Source organism: Stegostoma tigrinum, chromosome 2, assembly GCF_030684315.1.
Source record: "Stegostoma tigrinum isolate sSteTig4 chromosome 2, sSteTig4.hap1, whole genome shotgun sequence".
Taxonomy (NCBI): Eukaryota; Metazoa; Chordata; class Chondrichthyes; order Orectolobiformes; family Stegostomatidae; genus Stegostoma; species Stegostoma tigrinum.
The window spans coordinates 101,784,323-101,811,517 of record NC_081355.1 but is presented as its reverse complement, the minus strand read 5'-3'; the positions used below and the strand labels follow the sequence as shown (position 1 = coordinate 101,811,517).

The window sequence follows — 27,195 nt, the reverse complement described above, 5'->3', positions numbered from 1 at the left end:
CTCAGTGGGCCAAGTGGATCAATCAGCTCAGTTGGCTGGACGGATGATTTGTGATGCCAGCAGAACAGGTTAAATTCCCATAGGAGATAATGAAACCATTGAGGTTCTGCATTCACAACTTCACCCCTACTCTAACGTGTGGTGATCATCAGGTTAAACCCACCACCAGATGTCTCACTTTAATGAGAGAGCAGCCCTATGGTCCTCTGGGACTACAGTGATTTACCGAGCTGAATCTAAGGGCTTCTGTACATATCGGTGATAGAGGATTGATTATTATAGAATCGTTACAAGAAGAGGCGATTGTTGGACATAACAAGATGCAGTTAAATTTTTAATAGCAGTAGATACAATTAACTGTTTAGGCATAATTACAAATGTAAGAAGCCAGGAATGTCACATCAATCTCCATTGAAAATATATGCAAGACTGTTCCTTCACCCGAAGACCATATGACATTGTTCCATTGGATGGAGCTCAGTACAGTTCACTAGTACTACCTTATTTTAAAAAAAACCTATCTCACTCAGCCAGCCTGTCGCGACTTAAGCTTTGCTGTCCTCTGATCAGAACAATTGCAAGCCACGAGGCTAGCAAATTAAAAAGGCTACTTCTGGGAATATGAGCCAGCCTCCTAGCAGGCAAGTGTTGTTGGAGCATTTTTCTCATGTAGTAGCTTCTGAACAGCAAGACAGTGTAAGATAGCAGTAAAACTCAGACTGCATATTCATTTGCAACTGTTTCAAATCTGAAATGAAAAATGAACACTCAGTTAACCAGGAACTAGGAAAACTTAAAATCACTGATCTACTTCAAACTAGTTTCACTTGCAAGGTGATGACTGAAGCAACACTTTGAGAGTTGCCAGTGCTTGAGCCCAATGTTTTACCTAAGTGGTTAACATTCTGGGTAATGTGTAAAATAGAATATCAAATTCTTTTGAAATCAGGCAAACAGTTTAATGGACAACCATTTTGTTACATTCCATTTTACACCGTTGTCCAAATATAAGCCTACCATCATTGCCTCTCTCTCACCTGTCAGCTTCTATTCTAACAATACTGTTACCCAAAATATTCCATCTTTTATATAACTCATCATCACTTCCTGATTATGTGCATTAAGTTGATAACATGATTTCCTTCAAAATAATGTAATACTTCTTGGTTGATTTATTGTTGTGTGTACTGAAGTACAGTGAAAAGCTTTGTTAACAAGTGGTAAAGGCAGACCATAGTAAGCAAGGATGCACAGATCAAAATAACCTAGACAGAGGTACAGGTTATGTTGCACAGGGCACGCGCTAGGCGAGAGCAACATTAGCAAGATCAATCATTATTTGAGGCTAAAGTGTCCATTCATCAATCTAATGACAGCTGGAAAGAAGCCATTCCTGAACCTGCTGGTGCATTTGTTCACGTTTCTCTATCTTCTCCCTGACTAAAGAGGTTGTAGGAGATCATTACTGGGGTATGATGAGTCTTTGATGTTGGCAGCCTTTCCATGGCAGCGGGCCATGTAAGTGGAGTCCATGGATGGAAGGTTGGCTTCCGCAATGGTCTGGGCTGTGCACACCACCTTCTGTAACGTCTTATGGGCACAGCAATTGCCATACCACACTGTTATGCACCCAGACAATATCTTTTCAATGGTGCATCTGTAGGAGTTGGTGAGGGTGCTTACGGATGTGCCAAATTTTCTGAGCCACCTGAGGAAAAAGAGGCGTTGTTGTGCCATCTTCACTGTTGCATCTACGTGTGAACTCCAGGACAGGTTGTTGCTTATCATCACTCCGAGGAACTTGGAGCTCTCCACACTCTCAACCTCAGTTTTCATTGATGTAGAAAGCGATATGTTCTCGTGCTTTCTTTCTGAAGTTAATGATCAGTTCTTTAGTTTTTCTAATGTTGCATCACGTCACCAAGCCTCCAATGACCACCAAAATTTTTTTAAAATGTCCTTGCTACTGTTTTCCTGTTGCACACTATTATATCACTGAATAAGCAAAGAAACGTGTATTACTATAACACATGACCTTTGTCCCAAAATGGCTTATAATAAGTGGTTTCATTTTACAGTATATTTTCATTGTTTTGTTGGCAATGCGGTAATAAACTTTCACAGAGCAAGATTGAACAGCAACAATATGAAAAATGAGCATTTCATCTGTCTTTGATAATATTGCTTGAGGGATAAATAAAGGCTCAAACATTGACAGAATAACTCTCACTCCAAATTCCCTCTGGTAGTGGCAGTGACATGGCATTTTCATCGCTGGACTAATAATCCAGAGACTTGGGAAATGTTCTGGAGACCTGATTTTGAATCCCACCGCAGTAGATGACGGAAAATTTTATTTAATTCTTCTTTTAAGTGGAAAGTCAAATGATGACCATAAAACTGTTGTTGATTGTTGGAAAAACCCATCTAGTTCACTAATATCCTTCAGGCAAGGAAATCTGTTGCCTTTATCTGTTCTGACTTACATGTGGCTCCAGCCCCTCTGCAGTATGTTTGACTCTTAAATGCCCTTTGAAGTGGCCTACTAAGTCACTAATTTGTAACAATTGGCAAAAGTCTCAATTGCTTTATCTATAAGCTCCCCTCTATCATAAACTCAGAAGCGAGGATGCTCACCAATCATTACACAATGCTAAGCACCATTTGTGATTCCTGAGATACTGAAACAGCTCATGCTCAAATGCTGCAAGACCTGAACAATATCCAGGCTTGTACTGAAAAGGGCAAGTGCACCTCACAAATGCTAATCAATGACCACCTTGAACAAGAGGGTACCTAACCATCATCCCTTGACATTCAATGGTGTTACCATTCCCCATTTTGAACATCATGGGGGTTACCATTGACCAGTTGCTGAACTGGACTGTCCATATGCATAATATGGCTACAAGAACAACTCACCTTCTGACTCCTCCATGCCTGTCCACAATCTACAAGGCACAAGTCAGGAATGTGATGGAATGCTCCCCACTGGTTTGGATGAGTGCAGCTCCAACAACACTCAGGAAGCTTGACATATCCAGCATCTAGCTATTGATTGATTGGCACCACATCCACAAATATCTACTCCCTCCACCACCAGTGCTAAGTAGCAGCAGCATGTACCATATACAAGATGCATTGTAGATATTCACCAGGGCTCCTTCGGCAGCATCGTCCAATCCCAAGACCACGACCATCTAGAAGGACAGGGAAGGGCAGCAAATACATGGGAGTAGCACCATCTGCATGTTTCCTGCCAGGTCATTTACCATGCTTAGTTGGAAATATATCTCCATTCCTTCAGTGATATTAGATCAAAATCCTGGAATTTCCTCCCTAACGGTGTTGCACCTGCCACACAGTGTGTTTTAACCCTGCTGTCCAGCAAAGAAACAAAGTTGACTCTTCTTAATAATAAGAAATTATCTTTATCTACATTTAATACTATAGCAACAGAATACAGTACAAAATCACTATTAACACTATAAGTCTAATTAACTATCGTGTACTTTAAATTAACTTTGAACGATCAAATACCACCACACTAGGTTTTGGCCTTGATCCATGTGGCAGTGATCGTCTGGTCTTCTCCCAGTGGTCCTAGGGTCATTTCTTCTTCACTGTTGTTAGTCTCGAGGATGGTGTTGCGGCAATTCCTATATCTGAAAGTTTTCACGCTCTTTTGTGAAGATCGTCGGTTTCTACTAATGAATCGATTAGGGCTCAATCACCTTGACCCACTCAGGTGTTGATGTTTTGATGGTGTGGTCATTGGGCCTGCATTCGTGAAGGTGTTAGGGGCGCATAGGTCAGATACCCTTTCCCAAATAAGTGTATGAGGCTCCCCTTTGATCTGAAAAACAACTCAATGTTTCCTATTATCCTGGCAATGGGCTGGGTCAATTGTGCTGTCTGCAGCTGCAGCCTGTCTGGGTCTGTGATTTGTTTGTTTCAGCACAAATACTTTTGGCCAATACTTGCCTCAGTTTCACAACATGCTTTATTTGACACCTGGTTTATCGTAAGTCTGCCATTTGGTGCGGTCCGTCCAGCCACAATAATATTGAGAGTCCAGTTATAGAATATGGACTGCGCAAGGTTCTCAGGGTTCAAGTGGACAGCTTACTACTCTCAAGGGCAACCAGGGAAGGGCAATAAATGCTAGATAGCCAGAGACACCTATGTCCCTTGAGTCAGTTTTTAAAAACTCCATTGCACTTCTGTGCCATATGATCTTTTGTACCTATCTAAAGAGCATGTCATGGCCTCACTTTAATAATTCATCATAGCAAACAGCACTTGCTTAGTATTGCATCTCAACTGCTCAAAGGCTGAGATAAGGTCTAATCCTACAATGTCCCTTTAAATTGAGAGGGTTATCAATGATTTGACATTGACACAAGGATAAACTGTTGTGATGGATAGCAACTTTGCCTTGATCTTTCCTTATATTCTTTTGAGATGGCAGTGTAACAGTCTGGAATACTGACCATTGTTGAGACAAGGGACCAGTGATACTATGCATTAAATGTTCTTCCTCTCTATCCCACTGCATCCGCAGAAATGCATCACTTTACAGAAACCTAACCTCCTGTAACAGATCAGAGACATGCGGGAGAAATAGTCACCACAGTGAGTAAAAATTGTTGCATTTCAATTAAGATATATTAATAACATATCGCCTGCAAATTGCAAACCCATTCACAATAAATTACAATATTGGCTTGTACAGAATGAACAACATCACCCACAATAATTAAGCATTTTCTGGAATTATACTTTGAGTTAATAATGTTAATTTGTATGAGTTATATTTTTGCTGATTGCAAATCAGCAGATACCTTGGGAAAGCTTGCCACTTGATTTCGTTTCAGCTATTCAATTCAGTTGGTAAAAATAGGCATACTGCTAAGTGCAGTGAATTAATATGAATATTCCATTAATAAGCGCATGTCTGATTTACAAAGAAAAGTGCTTTTATTAACTACACCATTGAAATTTCCAATCTCTGAACAAACTTTATGGTGATTATATTAACAACTTTTAATATAACTTCATAAATTATGTCAATTAATCCATTAATTCATGGTTATAATACTAACTGCAGATTTCCATGTACCAGCTACCTCAGATTCAAACTATTTCAGGAGCTCGCTACCGTATCAGATTACAATCACTCGAAGTTGTGGTTACATTCCACTTGAAAGTATAATCAAGTATAATGCGCTATGTAAACAACCCACTTAACAAAATTGACGTTCCATTCAAAGGTGCAGTCAGGTGCGATGGCTAGCAAAACCGCACAGACACTAGAAGATAAAACCTTTTTGCACTCCCACACCAAAAGTAGTATTGTATGATATTAAAATCTAACCGTGAATAGGTGCTGTTACCAAACCCTTTATCTAAACGCCTCTCCAGTTAGAGTGGCTCCAAGTATCATTCAAAGATGATAATTAGATTAGCCCTCTTCCTTTAAAGTAAAATATTACTTCCTTGCAGACTTTTCCTGTAAATTATGTTATAAGGTACTTGTCCCGAGTTTTTATTCTATATGTATATAAGAAAACTTTACCCCGCTAATAAAACTGACAAAAGTTATGCAGTGTATGTAAGCAACCTTTTACCTACTAACAAAACTATGTCCAGAACCGCATGACCTTGAATGAATGAACGAAATTGACAGCACTACTTCAATAGGTGTGACCGCAAAACTGAATGATAGTAAATAGAACCTACAGATGGACATAACCGTGAAGCTAACCAAACAAGCGGTAAAAAATACAAACCACAGACAATCATAACTGATAGGAACCTATAGGTTCTGATAGGTTTATTTTAAACAAAGCACAAGATACCTTTTTCCAACTTTAAAACTCTAACCTTGAAAATAACAAGACGAACACTTTTTGAATTGCGAAAGGACAAACCAGACAGACAGTCTAATCTCATTAAAATAACCATTAACACTGAGCAATAACCGCTAACATTTAGCAAATGTTTCAACCGTCTCCAGTTTCCTGCAAAACGGTTTTTGTACAATATCTACTGCTTAACACTCAAGTTTTAGAATGTTGATGTATGCTTAAATTCTACACCAAAAAGGCTGTTTTTCAGCTATGATTTTGGGATTATATTTCGCCTTACATCATGCTGCTGTGAATATGCAATAAAGAGGCGATTTTTGCCACTCACTGATCCTGGTTGTCTGGTTCTTTGAATGCAATCTCACAATGGATAATTAATAATGTTTTTTCCAAAACCTATTTTCTTGCATGTAGGATGAGTATAGGCTCATCAAACTATATCAGGGATGCTTTTCCATAGGAGTTTAGGGGGCACTTTAACTTGAATTGTAAGATCTATACTGAGTTTTGAGAGAAGTAATCTAAAGTTTATTAAGGCATCCTTGGAAGAGGCTTTGCAGTGGGGTTAAAATGGTTTCAGAGATGGTAGGAGCTGCAGATGCTGGAGAATCTGAGATAACAAGGGATACAGCTGGATGAACACAGGAGGCCGAGCAGGAAAGCTGACATTTCGGGCGTAGGAAGGATCTGGGCCCAAAACGTCAGCTTTCCTGCTCCTATGATCTGCTTGGCCTGCTGTGTTCATCCAGCTCTACACCTTGTTATCTCTAAAGTTTATTAAACTTGATTTCAGGAACACATATGTCTTCACTAGATTTACATAATTTATTAAGTTTATCATTACAAAAGAAATATACTTTTCTAAAAGCAATGATTGTCAGTCAGTATATTTCAGGACACTATTTTGCAACATTGATTAGCTGGGCACAAGTCTCTTAGAACGTAAGAACATAAGAACTAGGAGCAGGAGTAGGCCATCTGGCCCGTCAAGCCTGCCCTGCCATTTAAAAAAAGATCAGCCATGATCTTATTGAGACTCAGCTCCACTTAACTGCCCACTGACCATAAACTTAATTCCTTTACTGTTCAAATATTTATCTAGCCTTGCCCTAAAAACATTCAGCGAGGAACTTCAACCACTTCACTGGGCAGGGAATTCCACAGATTCACAACCCTTTGGATCAAGAAGTTCCTCCTGACATCAGTCCTACATCTGCTTCCTTTTTATTTTGAGGCTATGCCCCTAGTCCTAGTTTCTCCTGCTAGCGGAAACAACCTCCCTGCCTCCACCTTGTCTATTCCCTTCATAATCTTATATGATTCTGTAAGATCTCCCCTCATTCTTCTGAATTCCAAAGAGTATAGTCCCAGCCTCTCCTCATAATCCAACCCTCTCAACTCTGGAATCAACCGAGTGAATCTCCTCTGCAACCCCTCCAGTGCTAGTATATCCCTTCTCAAGTAAGGAGACCAAAACTGCACACTACTCCAGCTGTGGCCTCACCAGGACCCTGTACAGCTGCAGCCAAGCCTCCCTGTTTTAAAACTCCATCCCTTGAGCAATGGCAGACAAAATTCCATTTGCCTTTTTAATCACCTGCTGCACCTGCAATCCTCCTTTTAATGATTCACGCACAAGGACACCCAAGTCCCTCTGCACAGCAGTGTGCTGCAATTATTTACCATTTAAAATATAGTCCGTTTTGCTGTTATTCCTACCAAAGTGAATGACCTCACACTTATCAACATTGTACTCCATCTGCCAGACCTTTGCCCACTCAATTAGACAACCTGCTATCCCTCTGCAGACTTTGTGTCTTCTGCACACTTTGCTCTACCACTCACTTTAGTGTCATCTGCAAATTTTGACATACCACACTTAGTCCCCAACTCCGAATCATCCATATAAATTGTAAACAAATGCGGTCCCAAAACTGATCCCTGAGGCACACCCTTAGCCACTGACCGCCAACCAGAAAAGCACACATTTACCCCACTCGTTGCTTTTTACTGGTCAACCCATCCTCTATCCATGCCAATACATTACCTGTAATGCCGTGCAACTTTATCTTATGTAGCAGCCTTTGGTGTGGCACCTTGCCAAATACCTTCTGGAAATCCAGATACACCACATCCACAGGTTCTCCATTGTCTACCATTCAAGTAATGTCCTCAAAGAATTCCACCAAACTAGTTAAACATGACCTACCCTTCATGAACCCATGCTGGATATTCCCAATGGGACAATTTATATCCAGATGTCTTGCTATTTCTTCCTTAATGATAGATTTAAGCATTTTCCCCACTACCAAAGTTAAGCTAACTGGCCTATAGTTACCTGCTTTTTGTCGACTTCCTTTTTTAAACAGTGCTGTCACATTGACTGTTTTCCAATCTGCGCAAACCACCCCAGAATCCAGTGAATTTTGATAAATAATTACTAGTGCATTTGCTGTTACCCCATCACCTCTTTTAGTACCCTGGGATGCATTTCATCAGGGCCAGGAGATTTGTCTAACTTTAGTCCCATTATCTTGCCCAGCACTGCCTCCTTAGTGATGATGATGGTTTCTGGGTCCTCACCTGCTATAACCTTGCCATTACTTTTTGGCATGTTATTTGTGTCTTCCACAGTGAAGGCCAACATGAAACAACTGTTTAATGTCTCGGCTATTTCCTCATTCCCAGTTATTAAATTGACCTTCTCATCCTCTAAAGGGCAAATGTTTACCTTTACCACTCTTTTACGATTTACATAAATCTTGTTTTTTTTTGACTGAGGTTGCTTTTCTATCTTCAATCTTCCTTTCTGTGCATCAGTCCACCAAAACCCAGGCCTTAGGAATCCTGTCTAACAAGACAGCTTAAACTCCAATTGACTTATTAGGTGCATAATCAGAGCACAGACAGTTCATAGTCAGTCTTGGATTGGCTGAAGAAATGTACCCAATTCCTGATTCATTCGTTGAAACAAATGGTCATCTTTCTGATATTGGGTCCTACTCTCTCTTGATTCGTTCTTTAACAATCACTTGCACAATCTCCCTTTTTGTAACACATTGTCCCCGTTAGTTTACCAACTCCAAGATCTTTAACAAGATAAAGTGACACCAATGAGCAATTTGTGTGTCTGCTTAGAATTTGCAATATCACCTCCTGATTGACTGTCATCCCAAATTTTCCAAATGACATATCTAAGAAGATCAAACTAACTATAAGACTACAAAACTCACTCCAGAGCCTATATATACTCTTAGGTATATACACTTACAGGCCTGTTATATACTTTATTACAAAACTAAACTGTTTTAATACCAAGCTGGTCTTTGAGTAAGAGCCTTTTATCTCATAGCTTTCTCACAAGAGTAAGCCTAAGTCTCACGATCAGCCAGAGCCATATATCAGCGAAAAAAAACCTTTAATTTAGACCTGGGCTATTTAGCTTTTAACCTTACAGACATGATTACAATAAAATTTAATTCCTCACTTGCTTGATCAAGTCAAAAATAACTCACTGCTACATTTCTAGCATGCCACTGTGTTACAGCAGCACAAGATTCAGCAGGGAGAATCGATATAAAACAGGCATTTCTGAGAGGCTTATTAAACCAGGGTATATCAACCAGTGAATTAAATTGAATCCAAAAATTCCGGAAATGCTCAGTAATTCAGAGAAAAAACATTTTGAGTCAATTATCTTTCCTCACAACTGGAAGCAATTAGCAAGCTAATTGGTTTTACATAAGTAATAACAGAGCAAAAAAGCCGAATTGAGGAAAGAATAAATAGAAGGTCTACAACTAAGTGGGATGAAATGACCAAAGGGAGATGGTGCAAAGCAAAATTGCTTGGTAAACAAATGGAAAGTCTGAAGCAGGTGTCAATGACTCAAGTTCTTAACTTCTTGGTTCTTGGCCTCTGACACTAACCTACTTTGTTTCGCAACCTGTTACAAGGGACGTAGAACAGTACAGCATAGGAACAGGCCCTTCGGTCCACGATGTTGTGCCGATCATGATGCCAAATTAAACTAATTCCTTTTGCCTGTCCTTAATTCATATCCCTATATTCCTTGCATGTTCATATGCTTGTCTAAAAGTCCCTTAAATGCCCCTATCATTTCTGCCTCCACTACCACACCTCTGAATCCGTATAAAAAAACTAGCCCCTCAAATCATCTTTGAAATTTTCCCTCCCTCCTTAAATGCATGCCCCATAGCATTAGACATTTCACCTCTGGGATAAAGATTCTAACCGTCAACGCTATCTATGCATCTCAATTTTATAGACTTCTATCAAGTATCTGCTTAGCCTCTGCCACTCCAGAGACAACAACCCAAGTTTTTCTAGCCTTTTGTTGTAGCTCATACCCTCTAATCAAGGCAGCATTCTGTTGAGATAACAAGGTGTAGAGCTGGAGGAACACAGCATCCGAGGAGCAGGAAGGCTGACATTTCGGGCCTAGACCCTTCTTCAGAAATCGGGGAGGGAAAGGAAGCTCTGAAATAAATAGCATCCTGGTGAATCTCTTCTGCACCCTCTCCAAAGCCTCCACATTCTCTCTGTAATGTGGTGACTAGAATTGAATACAATACTCTTAAGTATGGACTAACCAAGGTCTTTTAAATCTGCAACATAACATTCTGACTCTTGGACTCAATTCTCTGACTAATAAAGGCAAGCATGCCTTACACCTTCTTTCCCGTTCTATCCACTTGTTCAAAAGACATTATTACACACCTCGTCCGGGGGTAAGAATTCTTCCGCTGCCCTACAAGAGGGCCCTCCCTACTAAAGTTTTTTTTTGAACCATCCGTTAAGAGTTGTTACTGCACACCTCTAGAGAAAGTGGGTCTTGAACCTGGGCTCTCAGTCCAAGGGTAGGAGCACTACAAATGCGCCACAAGAGGGCCCTGGCTTCTGACATTAAAATACAATAAAAAATTAGGAACGCCTCATCTTTTAAGTAGTTAACAACCTTCTGGACTGAACATTTGATTCAATAATTTCAAGCTATGGTCGTTATTTTCAGACAGCACCTATTCACAGAATCATAGAATTCCAACGGTGTGGAAGCAGGCCACTCGTCCCATCAAGTCCACACTGACCCTCCAAAGAGCATCCCACCCAGACCCACCCCCTGTAATTCCTTTGGCTAATCCATCTAATCAACACATCCCTAGATACTAGGGGCAATTTAGCACAAATAATCCATCTACCATACATACCTTTGGATTGTGGGAGGCTACAGGGACAATGCATACTCCACGCAGACAGTCACCCAAGATGGAATTGAACCCAGGTCTCTCGTGCTGTGAGGCAGCAGTGCTAATCACTGAGCTATCATTGTTGCTTGTTTTGGAAATAACTCTGCCATTACCACACATGGTTTAAGTTATATTGTGTAATTTAACATGGTGCACATTCATGCAATTTCCTAGAGCATTTGCCTAATAATTTGTTAACCTTGCTAATGTCAGCAATGCTCCTTATTTCTACATTAGGTATAAACTATGTACTGAATGTACTTTTCTACATGTCATTCTTTTGTAGAGTTTCGTATTATTTTGTTAGAAGGACACTCCTGGTGTAATTCCCTCTTAGGACGGAACTTCCCTTAAAGGAGTTCAACTGTTCCAACTCACTGTATGCATAGTTACATTGAAAGGCCTAATGAAAATACATGCCACGAATCATCCTAAGCTCTTTCAAATAATGAGCAAATGCAGCCCACAGGCTCTTACCCTATAAGCCATAGGTTTGGAATCAAGAAGAATGAATAAACACATTTTGAACTGAAAGCAGACTTATCCAAGTTTAGTCATCAGTGAAATAAACATTGCCCTATGCTGATGAGAAAAGTAACAGCTACATTGACTGGAAAACAAACTCATTTGTGATTCTGATCTCACTCAAGCTGTTTCAGTCAAGGTTCTGACATGTTGCACCTGTAATAATTTAATATTTTGTGGGATATGAGGATTGCTGGCAATTTCAGCATCCATTGCACTCAAACTGAGAAGCTATTTCAGAGAGTCGACCATATAGTGTCTGAAGTCATGGGTAAGGATGACAAATTTCATTCCCTAAAGGAAATTGGTAAACCAGAAGGAACAATCACTGACAGTTTCATAGTCACCGTTACTGAGATGAGCTTTCACTTCAGCGTTTTTCCTTTCTGTTAATTGAATTTAAATTTGACAATCTGCAATGTTGGGGGTTTGAACCCATGTCTGAAAAAGTGTCTGAGCATCTAAATTGCAAGCCCAATGATGTTGTGACTATGCTACCATCTCCCCAAAATGTCCAAATTGGAATCAAAATTACCCAAAAATACAATTCAGATTCTTTTGTTATAAACATTGATTTTATACCATTCATTTTATGTGGCCATTTATAAGTTCCTTTCAAGCAACCCTAGTGGAACAATTTGTTTCATGCATTTTGTTTCTGCTAATCTTTTGTCAGACTCTTTTTAGAGTTTCGTTTCAGATTGATGCAGTGGACTGCACATAGTGCACCGCTCTTTTACAGTGTTTGGAAAGAAGGATACAAGAAAATTAAGAAAGCTCCACTTACTCTGTCTTGTTCCACTGTGTAAATGTGATTAACCATGATCAATAAGATGATGCATTATTGTCTTTATCATAAGTAATATAGAAAATGTTCCAGTGCTTTTCCAGTTCCATCATTACCATCCATAAAAAATAGTCAGCATTGACCAATCTAGTTGAATTTTTGGTGAATAAATGAGAGATTCGACAAGAATAATGGTAGTAGCTATAATTTACTTGGATTTTGAAAAACCCTTCCATGTAGCACCACATAATAAAGTAATCAATTATAGATTCGTACAGTGTAGAAAAGGCCCTTAGGTCGACTGGGTCTGCACCAAGACAACTACTGCGAGAAGTTTAGGACAGAGAATATGTGGATCATTAGAGACATAGCAGAATGGTAAGCTAGTTGGCTTCAAAATTAAGAGTATGAGGAATGGGTAGTTATTCAAAGTGGCAAGATCTGGTGGATGATATTCTACGAAGATCAGTGCTGGTATAATTATTCACTATTTATATTCATGATCTAGACTTCAGAATTGAAAAAAAGAACCTAGAAAATCTGTATGACTGTATTCGAATTACCTCTGCAATCTGTTGCTCCATTAATGTTTGTATAAAGAACATAGAATTGTAAAATTAATTCTATCATAGATAAATGCAAGGTTTATACGCTCAGCAACATTGAAATCAGTTTGACCCAGATTTTCTCATTCATATAATCTCTCTTTGACATTTCATGCTCCTATCTACACTTCATACAATAACACTTATCTTTGTCTCATCAACACACTCAAATACATTGGCATTTTCTCCCCTACTCTTACAATGAATAATTGAGGCCCTAACAGAAATGCTTTTGGACACCACTAGTTACATCCTACCAATTAGAGTACTGATCCCCACTCTTTAGATAGAATCTTTACCTCCCAAGAAGTGGCAAGGAAGATGGTGGAAGGGGAAAACAATCAGGTTGGCATCAGAGAGGTATCTGTACCGTAGAAATTAAGTTGTGGGCACAAAGGCCCAAGCTCGACTCACTTGACCAGCTACCAATGAAAAGACTCTTAAGTGATCAATTAACAGTGACTATCCATCGTGGGAGTCTTTTTCCCAGCATAGAAATGTCAATCACTGGGGCAGATAGGATTAAGGCAAAAGGAGGTAAGTTTAAAGGAGATGTGAGGGGCAAGGTTTTTACATAGAGGTTCATGAGAGACTGGAATATGTTGTCACAGAAGGTGTTGGAGGCAGATACAATAGCAACACTTAAGAGGCATCTTGAAAGAAACATGAATAGGTAAGGAGTAGAGGGATACGTGTAAAGGCAAATAGTTTTTAATTTAGAAAGGCATCATGTGTTGGCAAAGTCTTGGACATATTGTTGTAGTAATCGTGATAATGTTGCCAAAGGGCTAGTTCTTGTACTGTCTTTTATTTGTTCCTGGTAGGTGAAAATAATGGCAGACTTTCTGACGTGTAAATTTTGGAGTATTGTGTTCAGCTCTAGGCACCTTATTTAGGGAAGGATGCTAAAGCCCTGGAGAGAGTTCAAAGAAAATTTAGATTAGGTTCCCTGCAGCGTGGAAACAGGCCCTTCGGCCCAACAAGTCCACACCGCCCCTTGGAGCATCCCACCAGACCCATCGCCTGACAACCCACACACCCCTGAACAGTACGGGCAATTTAGCATGGCCAATCCACCTCGCCTGCACATCTTTGGACTGTGGGAGGAAACCGGAGCACCCAGAGGAAACCCATGCAGACACGGGGAGAATGTGCAAACTCCGCACAGACAGTTACCTGAGGCTGGAATCAAACCCGGGTCCCTGGTGCTGTGAGGCTGCAGTGCTAAGCACTGAGCCACTGTGCCGCCCCCATACTAGAATGATACCAGGTAGGAAAGATTTTAGACACAAGGAAAGATCAGAGAGATTGGGCTTATTCTACTTCGAGCAGCGAAGATTAAGAGGTGATCTTATTAAGGTGTTAAAATTATGTTAAGGTAAAATAGGATATTCTGTTTCCGTTATGTATGTCAGTAACTAGGGATCACAATTTCGAGGTTGTCAGTAAGAGAGCTTGGAGTGAGAAGAGGAGAAACTTCTTCACACAGAGTTGTTATAATTTGGAATGTGCTGACTGGGTGGGAGGTGGAGGAAGATTCCATGGGAGGTTTCAAAAGAAAAGTGGATATATACTTGAAAGTGATGAAGTTAGAGGGCTATGGAGATAGGGCTGGAGAGTAGGACTAGCTGGTAGCTATTTCAGGATCTGGGAGAGAAATGATGGGTTGAATGGCCTCCAGTACTGTAAAATTCTATGATTCCATAAAGTTGAATGGTTACCTGCTGGGTCTAAGGGGAAGGCCTCGATCTTCTACAATCTAGATATGATCAGACGTGGGTGGGAGACAATAAGGACTGCAGACACTGGAAGCCAGAGTGAATAGGTAGAGCACAGCATGTCAAACAGCATTTGAAGAGTAGAAAAGTCAACGTTTCAGCCCAAATCACTGACTTTCCTGCTCCTTAGATGCTGTCTGACCTGCTGTGCTTTTCCAGCTTCATGTCTATTGAGGTGGATGGGAGTTGAGTTTGTGTGCTGAAAACCACGCCCTGCCCTTGCTTACAACATCCCTGACACCCCTCATCTGTACTGCCACCTGAAGTTCTTCTCCTGCGAAGTCACCTACTTTGTCTGCTGCTCCCAAGACTTGGTGGTTTTGTGCAGCCAGCAACCTCAACCTCTGAGGTGGCCTATGGCTAACAGGTTCAAGTAGGGTGCAAAATTACTTTTTCAGGAAACGAGGCACTGAAAAGCCTGCCAGATGGCCACATGGGTGCCTGGATAGGCACAAGATCTGAGATAATAAAGTGTGAAACTGGATGAACACAGCAGGCCAAGCAGCATCTCAGGAGCACAAAAGCTGACGTTTCGGGCCTAGACCCTTCATCATGCTCTCTGACGAAGGGTCTAGGCCCGAAACATCAGCTTTTGTGCTCCTGAGATGCTGCTTGGCCTGCTGTGTTCATCCAGCTTCACACTTTGTTATCTTGGATTCTCCAGCATCTGCAGTTCTGGCTGGCTTTCTCTAGGATGGGGATGGGAGGAATCCTGCATGTTATCATGTCTGCCATCATACTTTGAAGAAAAATCAGCAAATCCCAGCACTGTCTCCTACTCGGATTAATTATTTGTCTTCAATTCCATCAGCTTTACCTTTAGTTAGCCTCCTCTTAATGGAGTCTTTATCAAATGCCTTCTGAAGATCCATGCAAAGACCATCCACAACAAACCCTTGTTCACAGTGAACTCTTGAAAACAATTTAAACAAGTTCATCAGCCATGAGGAACCATTAGGAATCCATGCAGTTTTTCTTATTCAACTGAAAATTTCCGAGGTGTTCAATCATTTGTCACGATCCCAGCTGATGTTATTTTGACAAGACAGATCGCAGATTGAAATTTGGCATGGTAGTTTGTTTTGTGAGAGCTGAGAATGACGAAAAGTGTCTTCAGGTTAAACAAGTGGCAAGAACTTGGTAGATGGAATATACTGGAGGAAAATGTGAGGATATGCATTTTGCCAGGATGAATAAAGGAGGTGAAGATTATTTGAATTGAGAAAGACTGCAGAATCATAAAAAGCTCACATCCAAGTTCAGCAGGTAACAGAGAAGGCAAATGTGACCATTGAAAAATCTGACCTTAACCTCTACTCTACATTCATGCACATCCCAAATAATCTTTCATTCAAACAAGAATCTATCTACCTCTGCCTTAAAAATATTTAAAAATTCTGTATCTACTGCCTTTTAAGGAGGGGAATGTTGGCCTTTATTTCAAAGGGAATGGAATAAAAAATGTAGAGAGGCTTTGCTAGAACTGTATAAGCACTAGTCAAACCACAGTTGAAATACATGAATAGTTTTGGGTCCCTGATCTAAGGAAAGATGTAATGGCATTGGAGGCAATCCAAAGAATATTTACTATGCTGTCACCATGCATGGAGTGTTGTACAGGCAGAGAGATTGAGTAGATTGCTACTACTGCGTGGAATATAGAAGAATGAAAGGCAACCTCTTTGAAGCATATGAGCCTTGGAGGACTTGATTGGACAGATGTGGAAAGTATGCTTCCCCTTGTGGGAGTGTTTAGAATCAGAGGGCATAATCTTAAAATACATGGCCACAGACTTAGACAGCGTTGAAGAGGAATTTCTTCAGTCAGATGGTTATAAATCTGTAGAATTCCTTACCACAGAGGGCTGTTGATAGAGAATCCTTAAGTATATCACGGCTGAGATTACTTTTCAAAATATTGTCAAAGGAATCACAGTTACTGGCAAAAGACAAGAAAGTAGAATTGAGGATTATCAAATAAGCTATAATCTGATTGAATGGAACAGCAGACTTATTGAGCTAAATAGTTTACTTCTATTCACGTCTTATGGTCTTATTGGATAAAGTAGCCTTTCACTGATAACACAAACATGCAATTCTGCGCATTTGGTTTTAACAATAAAATGAAAATTTAATTTATTTTGAAAAAGTGAAACCAAAACAAAATAAATCAAACTAATACAATTTAAGAGATTTGGAAACACACAGAATCTGATATATAGTTTTGACTTAACTGTTTCTTGCCATTCCTGGTCGAGAGGAGTTTTTAAGACTCTTCCTGGATTATTCAGGCAAATGAGCTTAGATTTTCTCAGCTTCAGTTAACCCCTTCAGGTTTCAAATGGAACTTTTCTTGAGTCGAACTGAAACCCTTACACCGAGGTAACGTATTTTGTAACTTTTCTAAACTAACTCCATCAGCTAAGAAAAGCTGTTTTATACTCCTAACTTCAAACAGGACATCTGTGAATCGAAACCAAAAGCTTTCTACCCTACAGGTTTTCCCCTTGCAAAATCAGATTCTTCTAACCGAAAATAAGTCAATGCTTTTCAATGTTTACTCTGTCCAATCATAAAAAAAATACAATACAAACAAATTCCCATTATCACTCCAGGAACTCTCTCCCACATACTGGTTTCCCCTTAAATACTGATAAGGTGCTAAAACCTATATGCCAAGAGTTCAAAATTCAAACTCTGAAATAAACGACATTAAAACGTAAGCAAATCATACACCTCACATCACATCTATCCTTAATTTATAGGCTGTAGTCATTTCCTGACAATAGATTTGAGGTTAACTTGTCGATAATTCCATCCACACACCATTTTTAAATAAATGAACGTAGTTGCATTTCCTAAGTAATACTCCATCAATTGAATACATTTAATACCCAATTAATAAACTATTAACACATGGTTTCTTTACAATGTCATCACTTTGAACATTTAGTTCTGAATATTAACACCTTAGCCCATTTCTCTGAGAGAGAAATAAGAGCTTTAAAATATTAGACCTAGAGAAACTATAGAAATGATACAGAACAGAAGGGAGCCATTTGGCCCATCTTGTCCATGCTGATCCAAAGACACTCAGGTGCCCTTTCTAATCCCACCTTCCTGCAAATGAGTCATAGATCTGCAGTTTACAGCACTTAAGGTGCAAATATAGGTATGTTTTAGAAGAGTTAGATCCTCTGCCTCCACCACCAACTCAGGCAGCGAATTCTAGACCTCCAGTGTCCTCTGCATAAAAAAAAATCCTCATGTCCCCTCTAATCCTTCTGCCACTTGAATCTATGACCCCTGGTTTTTGAACTCTTCTGTCACTGTGTCCACTCTATCTCTTTCCCTCATAATGTTGTATACCTTAACCATGTTACCCCTCAACCTTCTCTCTTCCAAGGAAAACAACCCTAACCTCTTCAGTCTCTATTCCAAGCTATAATTCTTCATCCCTGACAACATTCTAGTAAACTTCTGCATTGTCTCCAGAGCAATTACCTCCTCCCTGTAATGTGGTGAACAGAACTGCACTCAATACTCCAGTTGTAGTCTCACCAGTGTTTTATACAGTTTCATCATCCTTTCCCACTTTGTATTCTATACTCTGCCAATGAAGGCAGCCATTCCATATGCCTTCTTTACAGCCTTATTTACTTGTACTGCGACCTTGAGGGATTTGTGCTCTTGCACACCCAAATCTCTCTCATCATCTACCCCTCTCAGTATATTCCCACGTATTATGTGTTCCTTTTAATATTTCACCTTCCTTAAAACATTACCTCACACTTACCAGAGTTGAATTCCATCTGCCACTTTCTTGCCCACTCCACCAACCTATCTATATCATTTTGGAGCTTACAGCTATCTTCTAAACTATCCACTATTTGGCCAATTTTTGTGTAGTCTGTAAACTTGTCCCATCCCATTCCCCCCACATTCAAATCCAAAGCATTAATGTATAAAACAAACCGTAGGACCAATTTGGCATATTATTGTGTATCCCTTTGGCTTTTTACTTTTTTGATGAGTCTGCTATGTAGGACCCTGTTGGTTGCCTTACAAAAATCCATGTAGGCAACAAGTTTGCAGATAACACCAAAATTGGAGGTGTGGTTGTCAGCAAAGAAGGTTATCTCAAAGTATAACGGGATTGTGATCAGATGGGCCAATGGGCCAAGGAATGGCAGATGGAGTTTAATTTAGATGAATGTGAGGTGCTGCATTTTGAAAAAGAGATCTTGGAGTGCACATTCATAGTTCCTTGAAGGTGGAGCTGCAAGTAGACAGAATAATGAAGAAGGCATTTGGTATGCTTGCCTTTATTGGTTAGTGCATTTATTATAGGAGTTGGGAGACCATGTTGTGGCTGACAGGACATTAGTTAGGCCACAATTGGAATACTGTGTCCAATTCTGGTCTCCCTACCATAGGAATGAAGATGTTGTTGAAAGGGGTCAGAAACGATTTACAGGGATTTTGCCAAGGCTGGAGGGTTTGAGCTCTAGGGACAGGCTGAATAGACTGGCGCTATTTTCTCTGAAGCATTGGAGACTGAGGGGTCCCTTACAGAGTCGTTGATAGGGTGAACAGATAAGGTATTTTCCTTGGATGAGTGAGTCCAAATCTAGAGGGCAGAGGGTAGAGATTTAAAAGGAACCCAAGGGGCAACTTTTTCAGGCAGAGGATGGTGCATTTATGGAATGAGCTGCCAGAGGACGTGGTAGAGGCTTGTACAATTACAACATTTAAAAGGCATGCGGATGGGTATATGAATATGAAGGGTTTAGAGGGATATGGGCCAAATGTTGGCAAATGGGAATAGATTTTTTTAGGATTCTTTCACAAGCTGAGGGCATCGCTGGCTAGGCAGCATTTATTGCCCATTCGTAATTGTGCAGAGGATAGTTAAAAGTCAACCACATTGCCGTGGGTCTGGAGTCACATGTAGGCCAGACCAGGTAAGGATGGCAGTTTCCTTCCCTAAAGGACATTAGTTAACCCAGTGGGTTTTTCCCCAACAATCAACAACGGATTCACGGTCATCATTGTATTCTTAATTATAGATATTTTATTGAGTTCAAACTCTACCAGCTGCAGTGGTGGGATTTGAACCCAGGTCCTCAGAACATTATCTGGGTATCTGGATTAACAGTCCAGCAATAATACCAGTAGGCCATCACCTCCCCAGTCGGCATTGACGAGCTACACCAAATGGTCTGTTTCCATTCTGTATATATCTATAACTCTATGACGATAACATCCACAATCCTCATCATCCTTCTTGTGAGGATCCTCTGATGAAGAGTCATCTGACTGATTTTTGTTTACTTTTTTTAATGTCACTTATACTGAAATACAGTGAAAAGCTTTGTTTACCAGCCCTACAGGCAGATCACAGCAAGCAAAGGATATACAGATCAAAAAGACTTGGAGGAATACAGGTTATGTTGCAGATTACATTATTTGAAACTAGAGTCCTTTCCACAGTCTAATAACAGCTGGAAAGAAGCTGTTCCTGAACCTGCTTGTGCGTGTGTTCAGGCTTCTGTATCTTCTTCCTGAGAGAAGAGGTTGTAGCTGATCATTACCAGAGTGCTATGGGTCTTTGATGATGTTGGCTGACTTTCTGCAGCAGCAAGCCATGTAAATAGATGCCATGGATGGAAGATTGGCTTCTGTGATCGTCTGGGCTGTGCACACCACCTTCTGTAGGCTCTTACGGTCCTGGGCAGAGCAGTTGCCACACCAGGCTGTTATGCACCCTGACAGTATGCTTTCAATAGTGCATCTATAGAAGTTGGTGAGGTTCCTTATGGACGTGCCAAATTCCTGAGGTGCCTGAGGAAAAGAAGCGTTGTGCGTTCTTGACTGTCTAGACTCAAAACATTAGCTTGCTCTCTTTCCACGGATGCTGCATGACCTGCTGTGATCTTCAGCATTTGTTGTTTTCATCCCTGAGTAGTCCATGTCTTTCTAAGTGACATTTATCTGATCTCTCAGGATTAATTCTAACAATTGGCCCACCACTGAAATAAGACTAACTGGCCTGTATTTGTTTGGCATTTCCTTTGTATGCTTTTTAAACAATGGAACCACATTTGCATTCCTCCAGTCTTCTAGTATCTCACCTATGTCTAGGAAGAGTGGAAAACATCTGCTATTTCCTCCTTGAGTTCCACCAAGATCCTAGGGAGCAGTCCCTGGCAACTTATCTGATTTCATGGATTCTAACTTATCTAATACTTCCCCACTAGTTATGATTATTTTGTCCACTATTTTACACTGCTCCTCTGGGTTACTTTATCTACATCATCCCCTTCCTTTGTGATTATGGAGACAAAAAGAAACATTTTAATATCATCTGCCTCTTCACACAAGTTCCCTACTTCACCCTTGATAGGTTCCACCTTTTTCTTAAGAATGCTTTTGCTCTTTACACCCTGGTAAAAATATTTTTTGAGTTTTTCTTTATCTTGCTTGGTAATATTTTTTCACGCCCTCTCTTTGATTTCCTATCTTCTTTTTTTTTACTTAATCCCTGTACTTTCTGTATTCCTCTAGGCTAACTGCAGTGGTGAGTTTTTGTGACTATCATAAGCTTTCTTTTCTGTTTAATCTTCCCCTGCATTTTTCCCAGCAACCATGGAGTCTAAATTTAGCAGTATCGTTCTTATTTTTGGAGGGGACGTATCTGCTCTGTCCCCAAAGGAACTCATTTTTTAGTGCCTCCCACTGGTTTACCACTAATTTATCCTTTAGCAGTCCTATCCAGTCCACCTCACTCTCTTTACTCAGAGAGTGGTAAGGTCGTGGAACGTCCTGCCTGCCAATGTAGTTAACTCAGCCATATTAGGGGCATTTAAACAGTCCTTGGATAAGCAGATGGATGATGATGGGATAGTGTCGGGGGAGGGCCTTAGATTAGTTCACAGGTCGGCACAACATCGAGGGCCGAAGGGCCTGTTCTGCGCTGTATTGATCTATGATCGAAATCACTTTTAATTTTGTAAATTTGCCTTCCCCCAGTATAAAATTTTTACTCCTGATTTATCTCTGACATCTTTCATAATAACACAAAATCTAACCGAATTCTGGTCCCCATAATGGTTGCCCACTGTCACTGGACCCACTTGCCCATCTTCATTCACCAGAACTAAATACAGAATTGCATCTCCTTTCTTTAGGCTTGTCACATATTGATTAAAAAAAATTCTGAACACAGTGCATGAACTTTTCACTTCAATGCTCCTTATATTATTTGAAATCCAGTTGATCTTAGGATAGTTAAAGTCTCCTGCTATTATTGCCCTCTTATTCTTACAGGCTGAAATTTGTCTACATACATGTTCTCCTATCTCCCTGCCACAATTTGGGGGTCTGTTGTAATCTCCTAGTAGTGTGACTTCCTCTTTTTTAACCCTAACCCATAAAACCTCATTTGTTAACCCATGTAGTATATCACCCCTTCTCACAGCTGTAATTGATTCTTTAACCAATACTCCAAACCCTCTAATTTTTTGTCACCCACTCTATACTGCCTAAAACTCTGGGATATTGAGCTGCTAATTCTGTTCCTCTTTTAGCTAGTTTTCCATTGTAGCAATGATATTGTGCTGCCATGTGTCCAATTCATCTGCCTCTTTTGTAATACTCTTTGTACTGAAGTATAAACAGCTCAATCCTAACAATTTCGTTTGCTGACACTTTTAATCTTCATTTCTTTTATCTTTCTGAGTAACTAACTGCATCACAAAGTAATGTTCTACCTCTTCTGATCTGCATTTGACCCATTTAAGCCTGCTCTTTGGTTCCCATCCACCTACCGTACTAGTTTAAAACTTCACCATTGGAATATCATGCAGTATCCTGGAAATGGGAATATGTTGTTCATTGATAGTTCTATGATTTCTCCATTGTGCTCACCACTGAATCATAAATTCAGTGCAATATTGAAGGACCCTTTAAAATATTGCTGTCTTATTAGACTTATCACTGTGCTTCTTTCTTCAAATTGGCAGGCGGACATTAGGCAACATAGGACAAGTAAAACAGATCACACTGGAGGAAGCTCTACAAAGCAATGAAATACAAGCAGCTATCATCAGTTTGGAGAATCGGTTTCATGAGGAGTATGTGAGGTATGATAAACAATGCAGCTCTTGAACATGCACAGCAGTTATAAGTCCAATCAGTTTTCCACGAATACAGGAAATGCATAGTACGTGATTCAATATCTTGAAGAGAAAGAAAAATCAATATCACAGGTGGTTTTTTTTCTCATCACAGCTGACACAGTTACCAATGGGTTGGGCAGAATTGTGTTATATATTGAGGTTGGGGGGTGTCAAGGCACAGGTCAAGTACGTCAATGTAGTCATTTCACAAAATAATGGTCATTTTTCCCAAAATTTCTCAAGCATTAGATAGTGGCGGAGTTGAGGGTGTGGAATAGAAGTACTGTCAGTGTCATTTGCATGGTTGTGGTGAACTGGCCTCAAATAGCCACTTGAAACATTGGAGCAATGCTGGGTATTCTCAAGGCTAAAACAGGGTGTAGTAAGTTGCTGGACGAACTCCAGTCATTCATTCCTTCTGCTTACAAACACCAGACGCCTTTTACTTTAAAGCCTGGACAGGAATTATGTCCTAGCTGCTGCTTTAGGTGTGAGATCTGCTGAGGCCTTTGGAGGTGTAAAGGGCAGACCTCCTACAGTGACTGCTCTGGAATGCTCCTAGTTGATACATCTACAGTTCCTATGCTAGAATTTAATTAGCCATATGAATATTGGTGTGTTCATGGCAATCTGCCAGCTCAACATGCTCTCTCTCCCTCAGAAATGTGTTCAGCTTTTCACCCTGTATCCTCATTGCTTATATTTTAATGCTGTGCCATTTCTGGTGAAATCTCCAGTAATGACTGACTTATTTATTATCATTGACTGTTTCCATTTTAAAAGTCAGTATGACAGATTTGGAAATTTATGTCATGTTATTGTTTCATTTTCTGGCATTTTGCTAGTAAAATTTCTATAAACGTGTAGGATGTAGTTTTGGGAATCAGCCAAATGATGGATGCAATCACCTGGGAATTAATATTTGGATGACACGTAATGGAGATAAACATTTCTGGATCTCCTGTTCGATGGTGATGGTATTGCATTTCCCTAAAGTTGGCACTAGGTGTAGGATTTAATATGGGTAGGGGTTGAAAAGTGGCCTAGAAATTCTGATCAGGCTTGGAAACTCTACTTCCAAGCCTGATTGGACTTGTCTTTTGATTAGTTCTGCCCTTGAACTTCCTAAACAGGAGACTTTCGTTAGGTAAAAGCTTATCCAGCAATGGATGCATCACTGTAGAAACGGATTGTCCCTTCTACCAGCAGTAGGGGCCATATCTATAGTTTGAAGGTCTAGTAGCTATTTTATCAGTTACTGTGAAAAGGTGAATGGAGTTGGACCGAAGTGGGGAGGGGAAAAGTTTGGGGAGGGATGGTGTGGGGGTGAAGGTGGCAATACAGGAACTCCCTTCTAAACAGTATTGTGGGCATTCCTAAGTCCTAAAGATAGCAGCAGTTGAAGAAGTCAGCTGCATTACCTTCTCTAGGGCAATTAGAGATGGCCAATAAATGCTGGCCTGGGCAGTAATTCCCAACCCCTCCTAGAATGTCTAAAAGAGCATTTATTAGCTATCACCCACTAATGAATATGGTTGTCCATCTAGGAATTTCCATGTCATTGATCATAGTTTCTGTGGGTTCTCACATGACTGATGAGCTTGATCGGACAGCCACGGCTCCAATCACACATTTGGCAGTTGTTTCTGAGAGGTGGAAGTGGCCCTTGACTTTGAGTGGTCTTTGGCATTCGTTTTGTGTACTGCATCTTGTTGACCAGAATTCTCAAAGAACTGTGTTCCTTCATATTGGAGCTTCCTTCAAGTTGGTTTCTTCTAAACGAGAGTCTCCCATGCATTAAATCTATGTTACAGTTCTTGAAGGAAGCCTTCGCAGAGTCTTTGAAACACTTCCTTTGTCCTCCTCATGTTCGAATGCCTTCCTTGAGCTGGGTGCAGAAGGCTTCCTTCAGTAATTGGAACTCGGGGATTCTAGGCTTGCGGCCGATCCAAAGCAGTTTGTTTTGGGTGATAATGGCCTCAATGGTGGTACTGTTAGGTGCTTCAAGGATGCTAATGTCAGTATGTCTGTCCTCCTAGCTGATGTAGAGAATTGATTTCAAACAACATTGTTGATACTTCTCAAGGATCTTGAGTTGGCATTTATACGTCGTACCAAGTTTCTGAGCCATGTAGGAGATTAAGAAGGATGACTGCCTTATACACAAGGATTTTGGTGTCAGTCACAGTCATCCAGAACTCTCATCCTTAGGCATCCAAAGGTGGTACTCACAGATTGGATGTGCTGTTGAATCTCCACGTTGATGTCAGCCTTCGATGAGAAGTTGCTTCCTAGATAAGGGAAATGTGCCACTTTTGGGAGGATTTTTCCATTGATCTTAATGGAAAGATGGACCAGAATTTGACCTGGGACAAGTTGGCAAAGAATTTGAGTCCTCTTGAGATTGAAGCTGAGGTTAATTCTCCATGATGCTTCCATGAAGGTTTCAAGCATGGCTTGAAGATTCTTTTCTGAGAAAGCAAATATAACATTGTTATCTGCATACTGAAGTTCCACAAGTGAGGTCAGTTTCATTTGCTACATTGATTTCAACCAGTTGAAGTTGAAATGTTTTCTGTCCATCCTGTAGACAATGTCCAAACCACTGGGAAGCTTGTTCTCGACAAGATGAAGGATGGTGGCAATGAAGATGGAAAAAAGGGTGGGAGTGATGATCCACCCCTGCTTGACCCTTGTCAATACCTCATAGTATTCTGTCATATTACTGTCAGGAGGACTACTGTCAACATGTTGTTGTAGAGGAGACAGAGGATGTTAGTGAATTTCACTGGTCAGCCAGCCTTTGACAGGGTCTCCCATAGCATTGTCTGATTAACTGAGTCAAAACTTTTGTTCTGGTCAATAAAGGTCACAGAGAATGATAGGTGTTGTACTGGCATTTCTCTTGGAATTGCCGAGCAGTGAAAATTATGTCCATAGTTCCACAGTTTGGTCAAAAGCCACACAGGCTTTCAGGAAGAATTTCTTCAGAGACTGGGAGAAGGTGCCCTGGCAAGGATTTGGCTGGTAATATGCCCAGTGATGGAGAGTAGGAAGATTTCTCAGTGTTTCCTACAGGCTACATTGCCTCCTTTGTTGTGACGGCAGCATCCCTAAGATCGGCAACAATTTCCTCTTTGTCCCAGATTTTCAGGAACAGTTGATGGAGATGACAGGTAAATTCTGTTCCTCTAAGTTTGAAAATTCCTGCTGTAATCCTGTATACTCGTGCAGCTTCTCCATTCTTCATGTATCTGATGGAGGTTTCGACTTCTGTCACATGAGGTGAGAGTCCAGGTTTATCTTTGATGGGAGTTGGGGCATTTTCTCAATCTGAGGGCTGTTCAGTCATGAAGAAAAGACAATGGGGATTGGATGTGGACAATGTGGACCCAATGGATGTGGTGTACCTAGATTTCCAAAAGGCCTTTGACAAGGTGCCGCACAAAAGGCTGCTGCATAAGGTAGGGATGCGTGGCATTAGGGGTAAAGTATTAGCATGGATAGGAGATTGGTTGACTAACAAGAAGCAAAGAGTGGGGATAAATGAGTGCTGTTCTGGCTGGCAATCAGTGACTAGTGGTGTGCCTCAGGGATCGGTGATGAGATTGCAATTATTTACAATTTATATAGATGATTTGGAGTTGGGAACCACATGTAAGGTATCAAAGTTTGCAGATTACACTAGGATGGGTGGCAGGGCAAAGTGTGCAGAGGACTGTGAAACTTTGCAGAGGAACATAGATACATTGAGTGAGTGGGCAAAAGTCTGGCAGATGGAATACCATGTAAATAAATCTGAAGTCGTACATTTTGGTAGGAGTAATAGTAAAAGGGATTATTACTTGAATGGTAAAAGGTTGCAGCATGCTGCTATGCAGAGGGACCTGGGTATCCTTGTCCATGAATCACAGAAGGTTGGTCTCTAGGTACAACAAGTAATTAAGAAGGCAAATGGAATTTTGTCCTTCATTGCTAAAGGGAATGAGTTTAAAAGAAGAGAGGTTATGTTACAGCTGTACAAGGTGCTGGGGAGGCCACACCTGGAGTATTGTGTGCAGTTTTGGTCTTACTTGAGGAAGGATGTACTGACACTGGAGGGGGTGCTGAGGAGGTTCATTAGGTTGATTCGGGAGTTGAGGGGGTTGGCTTATGAGGAGAGACTGAGTAGATTGGGATTATA

At 40.5% G+C, this 27,195-nt stretch overlaps 1 protein-coding gene across 4 annotated transcripts in view; it reads left to right on the top strand.

The window, feature by feature from the left end:
- Window positions 1–27,195, top strand: part of blvra (biliverdin reductase A) — a 58,365-nt gene that overhangs the window by 25,023 nt on the left and 6,147 nt on the right. For all 4 annotated transcript variants that reach the window (XM_048559919.2, XM_048559910.2, XM_048559929.2 and 1 more), the window contains exon 3: window positions 22,857–22,976. In XM_048559919.2, the coding sequence (XP_048415876.1) occupies window positions 22,857–22,976 (120 nt within the window). The remainder of the gene's footprint in view (window positions 1–22,856; window positions 22,977–27,195) is intronic.